Source organism: Drosophila suzukii, chromosome 3 (genome assembly GCF_043229965.1).
Source record: "Drosophila suzukii chromosome 3, CBGP_Dsuzu_IsoJpt1.0, whole genome shotgun sequence".
NCBI classification, from domain to species: Eukaryota; Metazoa; Arthropoda; class Insecta; order Diptera; family Drosophilidae; genus Drosophila; species Drosophila suzukii.
In genome coordinates, this window is record NC_092082.1 from 32,104,415 (window position 1) to 32,113,761 (window position 9,347).

At 46.0% G+C, this 9,347-nt stretch overlaps 2 protein-coding genes across 2 annotated transcripts; both read left to right on the top strand.

The window, feature by feature from the left end:
- The first annotated feature begins 2,805 nt into the window (after positions 1-2,805).
- On the top strand, positions 2,806-6,945 carry LOC139352733 (uncharacterized). The gene is made up of 4 exons (XM_070995363.1): positions 2,806-2,915; positions 2,987-5,879; positions 6,241-6,636; positions 6,883-6,945. Exons 1-4 carry the CDS (start codon positions 2,806-2,808, stop codon positions 6,943-6,945), a joined length of 3,462 nt encoding a protein of 1,153 aa, XP_070851464.1.
- A 390-nt stretch (positions 6,946-7,335) lies between these two features.
- On the top strand, positions 7,336-8,136 carry LOC139352734 (uncharacterized). Its single transcript, XM_070995364.1, has one exon. The coding sequence runs from the start codon at positions 7,336-7,338 to the stop codon at positions 8,134-8,136; it is 801 nt and encodes a 266-aa protein (XP_070851465.1).
- Positions 8,137-9,347: the final 1,211 nt, after the last annotated feature.

Genomic DNA, 9,347 nt, shown 5'->3' on the forward strand with positions numbered 1-9,347 from the left:
TTTCAATACAAAAAGATCAGCACTTTTGAACCGTTATTTCTTTTTACATTTTTAATTTTACAATTTAATTGACAAAAATTATAATTTTTTTTTTATAACACTTCTTTATATTTTTAAGTGAGATTTTTTAACTATTTAGTAAGACCATTATAAAACAAATTGGCGTCCGTTGTTCAGGCACCATTTTTATCGGCATAATCTACTTCGTATTCGAGTCGTGGGATCTTGGTAAGCCTCTCTCCTCCTCAACATAACAAAAATAAATATTAAGAGTGCCTCGAAAATAACATTAGTGCGTAAAGTTCGTCAGTCCACACTGTCCCACAAGTTCAGCTGTCGCTTAAGTGTAATACGATTGGGCTGTGTTTCAGTCATATACCCTCCCCTTCACACGTTCGGGAGCTTAATTGATGGTCATGGGCAGAGCAATGCGATACACTGTTATAAACACTAGTTATAAAGTTATGTTCTTGACCTACTCGACTTCTCGGGTCACCATTGTTTCCAATGTATTGATTTTCACTTGCTTTTCAATTGTTTTGTATGGGGCTATCGGCTTTGATTGCGTATAAGTTAACTTTTGATTGGCTCGATTTGCACACTTCTATTGCATCACTACTTTTCTAAAAGTCTGCTATTGGTCACTATGCCTTTGAACGGATGGCTCGTACATCTTAGCAATTTCTAGAAGCATTGGGATCACGAGTACTGCGGCCACAGACATCACAGTATGTCGGATGTCGACCTTATACGTTCTTCGATTACACTGCTGGCGGCGGCACATAAGATTCTTTCGAGCTGCTATTCAGGTCCTCGTCAGGGAAATTTGGATAGGGTAACTGGTCTTGATGGCATAGACTCCGTGGGCGGCTGCCTATGGGAAAGTCGCCTTTCCTCGGAGCTGGAGGGTTCCGTCAGCAAGAATCCAAATTGGATTCTACCTCTCTTCTCTAATCGGCTAAGATCTTTTATACCAGACAAGAGCTTTTACTTGGCTGCCGGTATGAATCAGATTAGCTAGGTGTTCTCTTTCCCTAGGATTACTAGTTCTTAATATCCCCTATCTTGGGAGTCAACAGCCGGCTGTTGCACTTTGCCAGCTGCCGGCCTGTAGTTATCAGTAAGTCGGTTGGCCACACGCCACACGTGAATCGCCAAATAGCATTTTCTCCTGCCAGTGCAATTTTGAGTCTGGTAAGTAAAACGCACATGTGAATCTTTGTATGGAGGGCGTACGTAACAATTGGTAAACGGAGGCTAAGCAACATGGGAATTAATTAATATATTAATTAAAGTTCAATTGAGTGAAATGAGCAAGAAAATAGATGGTTTAGAAGAAAAGTTAGCTACAGACGAAAACGCAGTTGAGGACTATAAAATTCAAGAAATAGACCCAACCATAAAATGTGAAAGAACTCTTGAAGTGATAAAATCATAACCAAAACTCACCAGATAACCCACACAATAAATAGGTTAAAGGGAAGCTGCAGAAACTGTAATGAGTCTTTATAAAATTCAGAGTCAGTTTAATTATCACTTTAACAATCTAACAAAACAAAATAAAACAAGGTGTGGGCGCTAGAGTGGGCGTGGCATATTAGCGTAACAAACTTGCGCTGCATACAAGACTACGGAATTCAAATTTGAAGTTTGTGGGCGTCAAAGTGGGCGTGTCAAACATTTTTTGGGTTAATCGATAGGTATTGATGAGAACAATACATTTCAGTTAAAATTTTTATTCTAGCATCAAAACTGCAGAAGCCACCGTTTTGGGCAGCTTGTGGGCGTTAGGGTGGGCGTGGCACATTGCTGAAAAAAACTTGCGCTGCGCAGGAATATCAGGAATCTTCATGCCTAATCCCAGTATGGTAGCTTCTATAGTTTCCGAGATCTCAGCGTTCATACGGACAGACAGACATGGCTAGATCGACTCGGCTAGTGATCCTGCTCAAGAATATATATACTTTATGGGGTCGGAAACGCTTCCTTCTGCCTGTTACATACTTTCCGACGAATCTAGTATACCCTTTTACTCTACGAGTAACGGGTATAAATAGCTGCGTGTCACCCTTTTAAAGTTTTCTAGCAGTCTGGTCTAGATTGATCTTTACATATAATTAAAAACGACCAATTCATGTTATTTAGTCAGAATTAAATAGCCCAAGATAGGGTCGAATGGCGGTTACTGAATATTATAACGAAGCCAATAGGAAAATGACTTTACTTATAAACAACACCATAATGACATACGGAAAGGACAGGATCATTTCTAGGGAAAGAAACAATGCAAAAAAGAGCAATGCTCTACGAATTCTAATATGTGAGCTAATTGGTTCCTGTCGCCGCCGAAATCTGTTACAATAGACAGATCCAATGAGCCCGCTATAATGTTCCAATCAGCAGATGAGTGGCTGGAATTGTACCGTTCAACACAAGCTTTAAGCGCACTTGTCGGGTACGCGAGCACTTACTTCGCCCGCGCTTGTTCAGTACAGCACTAGCCACCGTCTGCTACGATTATTTTTAAAGCGGTTCCCTTACTTATTTTTCTCACGGCTATATGTAACGCCATACAGCCAGCAATTATATATTGAATAATAAATTGGATATATGTTACCCTGCGGGACGTGCTACGTAAAGTCGAGGACAGGGTGGCGCTGGCCTCAACAATCTTTAAAAATAATCATAATAAATTACGTAACTAATCACGCGGATCATGTGGTGCCCGACTTAATAGTCCATTAGCCCCGTCCAAGTGAAAAAAACAATATTCGGGGAACTGCCCGACCTACATCAATTCCCAACATGGATACCAACAACCTATCAAGTGGAGTCTACCATTTCAAGCGATGTGCACATGAGGATTGTGATCGAATGGTCCAGTGCAGCAAATGCCACTCCTGGTACCACAGCGAGTGAGTGGGCGTTGATGATGATCACAGCTGGCAATGTGACTGCGAGAATATAATACGCGACGTCATCACAGAACGATGCCGATGTCATTCCACAAACCTCAGGCCTCCTCATCACCGACGCAAGGAAACGGATTGGCAAAATTTCCATACAACCCGTCATATCAAGCCTCCCCTCTGGAACACATTAACAAAAATACACAAACCGCGTCGACGACGGTCACGACCACTAGCATGGCAGTGGGTGGCATCTCAGCTTTAGGCGAAAAGCCCGCTCAAACGCCATGCGGTTTATCGAACCTAACCTCGCATGGTCCGTCCCCGGTTAAGCAACAGCTGATCAGACCAAAGGAAGCCGAAGCCGCAGGGCGCTTATTAGTGGGACCAGACGCAGCCAACAAAATAATGCTCACCTCTGGCATACCAACACCTTCGCTGATTGCCGCTCGTCAAGCGATCCCAAGGGAGTTGCCAGCATTCGATGGCAACCCCCAAGCTTGGCCATTATTTTATAGCAGCTTTCAAACTAGCACAGAGATCGCCGGCTACACCAACGCGGAGAACCTCATGCGCCTACAGTCAAGCCTAAGAGGTAGGGCCCGAGAACTAGTACAAAGTATGGTACTATTACCAGCGATGGTCACCGAAATCATACAGAGACTTCAAATGTGTTTCGGTCGGCCAGAGCATGTACTTCAGACAATGCTTGATAAAGCACGGAAAATGCCGCCTCCAAAGGACAAACTAGAACCTCTGATCGAGTACGCACTCTGCGTAAGAAACATATATTCAACGATGGAAGCCTGCGAGCTAGTCGCCCACATGAGCAACCCACTCCTTGTGCAGGATCTAGTGGAAAAGCTTCCTTCGCAGCAAAAATTACAATGGGCCATGCACCCAAAAGAAACCGCTGTGCCGGTGGTGAAAGTATTCAGCGAATGGATGTACACAATCGCCGAAGCAGCTAGTCAAGTATCATCCCCACTTTACTTCGGGCGCAGCGAACGCCTTAATTACCATTCGGTGAGTGAGGAGCCACTTCGTTTTAGAGGGAAATGCGTGATATGCGATGCCGGAGACCACAAGATCCAAACCTGCCCTAACTTCTCCGCTATGAACACGGCAGAAAGATGGGACGTGTCCCGCACCTATCACTTGTGCCTCAATTGCCTCAACAATCACCGAAGCCAGTGCCTTTCAAGGAATACATGCAACATAAACAACTGTCGCGAACGTCACCATCCCCTACTGCATGCAGAACAACTCTACCGCTCCGAACACCCGCGCCAGCCAACAGCACCCGAGCTGGAGAGCGGTCACATTCTCGCCCATAGACATGCGGATCAAACTAATTTCCGTATCGTACCAATCAAAATCGATTATAAGACTCAACAAATTAACACCCTTGCCTTTCTAGACGAAGGATCATCAGTAACGCTGATCGAAGAAACTATCTTCCAGCAGCTGGGGGTGACAGGCGTACCACACCCACTCTGCCTGAAATGGACCGACAATACAACCCGTGTCGAAGAAACTTCTAAAACAGCGACTTTACGTGTCATCAACACGCAGAACGGAGCCAAATTTAAACTGAGAGACGTTCGCAGCGTCAGAAGCCTAAACTTACCAGCACAGTCCGCCAACATGGAGGAGCTCGCCATGAAGTTCCCGTACCTTAAAGGACTACGAATTACCTCATATGCCAACGTGCGACCAACTATAATCGTTGGAGCGGATAACTGGAATCTAGCCGTACCTCTTAGAATCCGGGAGGGAGCGTGGCGCCAGCCAATTGCTTCCAAAACTCGACTGGAATGGACGTTGCAAATTCCACCGAGCAAAAGATCTAACGCAGAGGGACACGTTAACATCCATGAGTGTAGATGCTACGAAGCCGACACCGCCTTACACGAGGCCATTAAGCAAACCTTCGCAGTAGAGACTCCTCGACGTGCCCACCTATATTCTGAAGCTGACTCCCGTGCCCTAGCCATCATGAACTCGACAACCAGATTTGAGGACGGCAGATTTAAAATTGGACTGCTGTGGAAGAACGAGAACGCAGCTCTACAAGATAGTTACCCAAACGCCCTTAGACGACTGAAGTGCCTACAACGCAAATTCATCAAGGAACCAGCACTAAAGTTTCAAACCGAAAAGGAGATCGACAATCTCGTGCGAAAGAAGTATGCCCGTAAGCTAAGTGCAGCCGAGATATTGAAAGAACACGCAAGGGTATGGTATCTACCAACCTTTTTAATTACAAACCCGAACAAACCTAATAGGGTTCGTCTAGTTTGGGATGCAGCGGCGCAGTCAGGGGGACAGTCCCTGAACGACTTCATACACGCCGGTCCCGACCTCTTGAAACCATTGGTGGAGCTGCTGATCTCAATTCGCGCCGGAAAGGTGGCGATCATCGGTGACATCGCGGAGATGTTGCATCAAATTCGAGTCAAGCCGGAAGATGCCCATGTTCAGCGCTTCCTTTGGTACGACCAAGATGACGAACTACACCATCCAAGCGTCTACACGATGGAAGCGCTCACATTCGGCATAAACTGCGCACCATGTATCGCACACTTCATACGGGACAGAAACGCTGACAGGTTCCAACAGCAATATCCCGCCGCCGCACAAGCCGTGAAAAATTACCACTACGTCGACGACTTTATCTACAGCGGCAACGACAATAAGGAGGTGATAGAAATCGCCACACAAGTTCGCCACATTCACGCCGCAGGAGGGTTCTATATTCGCAACTGGACATCGAACTCGAAGACTGTGCTTGGCGAACTAGGCGGAGAATCATCGTCAACCGAGGTCGAAATCACCACCGCCGAGAAAGTCCTCGGCCTATACTGGATCCCGGAAACGGACGACCTAACGTTTATCTTCAAATTCTCCTGTCTGAAACGCGACATATGGACAGAAAACGATGCACCGTTGAAGCGGAAACTCCTCCAAGTACTTATGTAAATGTACGACCTGCTACACTATAGAGCTGAAAATATTATTACAAGAAGTGTGGCGGACCCCCACCGACTGGGACGACTGCATACCAGAAAGCCTGCTCCCAAGATGGAATCGATGGAAGCAGGCATTAGCCCTAATCGCCACGGTTAAGATTCCGCGATGCTTCTTCAAAACCAACGAGGACATCCATGACGTGCAGCTCCATACCTTCGTAGACGCAAGGGAACTTGCATATGCAGCAGTCTCGTATCTTCGCATCCAACAAGGCAACTCCGTTTATCTTAGCCTGCTAGCAGCCAAAACAAAAGTTGCCCCGCTAAGCCCGCTGTCCATCCCCCGTATGGAATTACAGGCGGCAGTCACTGGTGCCAAGCTTAGCCAGTCAATTCAAACAAATTCTCGGCTATCAGTTAACTCCCATTACTACTGGACGGACTCCAAAACAGTCCTCAAATGGCTGCGAATGGACCCGCGCAAGTTCCAGCAGTACGTAATGCATCGCGTAGGAGAAGAGTTGGAGCTCACCAATGTCGACCAATGGTACTGGGTGCCATCAGACTTAAACCCTGCTGACATCGCCACTAAGACTTCGAGTTTCACTTCCATGCATAAATGGTTTGATGGCCCGGAGTATCTTCTCCAGGAACGCTCTCGTTGGCCCACCTGTACCGACCTAGGAGCCCCAACCAACATCGAAGTAAAGCAGGTGTTTTTCGTCGCTACTATACCACTGGACCCCATCGTGAACGTAGAACACTTTTCCGACTGGCGGAGGCTATATCGAGCGGTAGCGTTCATATTATACATTGAAAAGCTGAAAGCAACAGCGCAACGCCTCCGATTACGAGCATTAACGCCGAGATGATACGCCGCGTTCAAACAACACTGATACGCTACGCGCAAGTATCAGTGTTCCGAAAAGAAATATGTTTACTCTCCAAAGGTAAAGCTCTAAACGCAAATTCAAAACTAATTTGTCTTAATGTATTTCTAGACGATGACCAGTTGCTACGGATCCGAGGGAGAGCTGAAAACTTGTGCCCCCAACAGCAAATAGTACTCCCTTATGGACATTACGTAACACGCCTAATTGTTAACTGGTAATTCCGTCAGATGCACCACACCATGCACGAGGCCTGCATCAATAGGATTCGTGGCATTTATTATATATCACGCTTAAGAGTTTTATATAAGTCAGCCCGACGAGCATGTCAGCGCTGCAGAAACGATAATGCCTCCCCAAAACCGCCGCTAATGGCCCAACTTCTCATTGCTAGAGTCGCCGCTTTTTAACGCCCATTTACCTACGTTGGAATCGATTACTTTGGATCAATTCTCGACCGTTGGCAGGAGGAAGGAGAAACGATGGGGAGTAATCTTTACCTCTCTCACGGTCAGGGCAGTGCATCTAGAAATAGCTCACTCCCTCGACGCCTCGTCATGCATTATGTATATCCGCAACTTCTTCAATCGCCGCGGGACACCTAGAGAAATATTCACGGACAACTGCAATAATTTTAAAGCTTCCGAGAAGGTGATCTGCGAGGAGCTTCCAAGGGTTGACTTCGACGAAGTGTACAGATCGTTCGACACAATTAAGTGGAGCTTTAACCCACCAGCAGCGCCTCATATGGGGGGAGCATGGGAGCGCCTTATAGGCTCCTTAAAAAGGGTCCTGTCCGCCATCTGCCCAGCGATGAAGTTTACTAGCGAGAGTTTACAAAGCGCACTTTGGGAGATCGAATTTATAATAAACTCAAGGCCGCTCACATTCGTATCGCTGGACACCAACGACGACGAAGCCATCACACCCAATCATTTGCTACTGGGATCAGTAAGCGGATATAAGCCCATCTTCGACAACAATCTCTCGGTTCGATGCATGTGGGAATCGGCTCAACTATTCGCCGACCATTTCTGGAAACGATGGGTCAGGGAATATGTTCCCGACATAGCTCGCCGAGGGAAATGGTACGCCGAGCAGCCACCTCTAACGATTGGCAGCGTCGTCCTCATAGTGGACGAGAACTTACCACGAAACACGTGGCCGAAAGGAATAGTCACCGATGTGGTCTTAGCCAAGGACCAGCAAGTAAGAAGCGCTACGATCAAGACTGCCCACGGCATCTTACGACGACCCGTAACGAAGCTGGCTGTATTGAACGTTGGCAAGATTGAGGGTAACCCAGACGCAGGAGAGCCAAGTTTACCGGGGGGAGAATGTCGCCGCCGAAATCTGTTACAATAGACAGATCTAATGAGCCCGCTATAATGTTCCAATCAGCAGATGAGTGGCTGGAATTGTACCGTTCAACACAAGCTTTAAGCGCACTTGTCGGGTACGCGAGCACTTACTTCGCCCGCGCTTATTCAGTACAGCCCTAGCCACCGTCCGCTACAATTATTTTTAAATCGGTTCCCTTACTTATTTTTCTCACGGCTATATGTAACGCCATACAGCCAGCAGTTATATATTGAATAATAAATTGGATATATGCGAGTTTTATTAGAACCGGGACGTGCTACGTAAAGTCGAGGACAGGGTGGCGCTGACCTCAACAGTTCCATCTCAGGAACCCTTTTCTCCCTTTGTCCAATGCTTTGGCAAAGCTCCAGGAACTATACTCAAACAATTTCCGTGCTAAATTTGCAAACAGGTATTATGGTTTTAAAAATTAAAATAAACATCTGGGAAATAAATTTAGACTTAATGCAAATCGGTAATGCATTGGTAATTGGTGAAGAATAAAAACGTTTTATTTCCCGATTTGAGTGGACTGTATTTCAGTTATTTAATTTGTCACATTTTTTGTGTGTGTGACGCAGCTCCAAAATATAATAAAAAGGGCAAAGTTAGTATTTCATATACCAAAGATAGAATAAGATTCAAAATTAAATATAATGCGTTCGTCAACATCCCGGGCCGCCCTGAAACAATGTTTCAGAACTAGGCAGTACAGCTTACTTGGTGATGGACCGGGTCATCTCTCCAGTAGACGTCTTAAGTTGTACAGCGCGTACGAGTCCAACTGGTCCTGGATGAGCTTCCACTACACGGGCTAGTATCCAAGCTGCTGGAGGGAGATTTGAGTCCTTGACGAGGACTACATTATCTACTGCGATGTTACGTTCCTTGTTGCTCCACTTTCGACCTTGCTGTAGGGAAGTCAAATACTCTTGGTACCAGCGTTTCCAAAACCCTTGACACATCGATTGCCAGAGCTGCCAATAGCCCAGACGAGTGATCGGTAGATGAGTCAGATCTGCCTCTGGAAAAGTTGTGAATGGGCGTCCAATTAAAAAGTGGGCTGGAGACAAGTAGGTAAGATCAGTGTCAGGTGTGTAGCATAACGGTCGCGAGTTTACAACCGCACTGATCTGAGCAATAAGAGTTTGCATTTGTTTAAAGGTTAGAACAGTTTTTTCCACAACTCAAAGCAGATGCAATTTAACGGAACG

Bases quoted from the DNA above. Each gene is read 5' to 3' on its own strand.
- LOC139352733 (XM_070995363.1), top strand. From the start codon at position 2,806: ATGGATACCAACAACCTATCAAGTGGAGTCTACCATTTCAAGCGATGT. The intron at 2,916-2,986 runs GTGAGTGGGCGT...ACGTCATCACAG, and splicing joins CACTCCTGGTACCACAGCGA to AACGATGCCGATGTCATTCC. The intron at 6,637-6,882 runs GTAGAACACTTT...ATGTATTTCTAG, and splicing joins CACTGGACCCCATCGTGAAC to ACGATGACCAGTTGCTACGG.
- LOC139352734 (XM_070995364.1), top strand. From the start codon at position 7,336: ATGTATATCCGCAACTTCTTCAATCGCCGCGGGACACCTAGAGAAATA.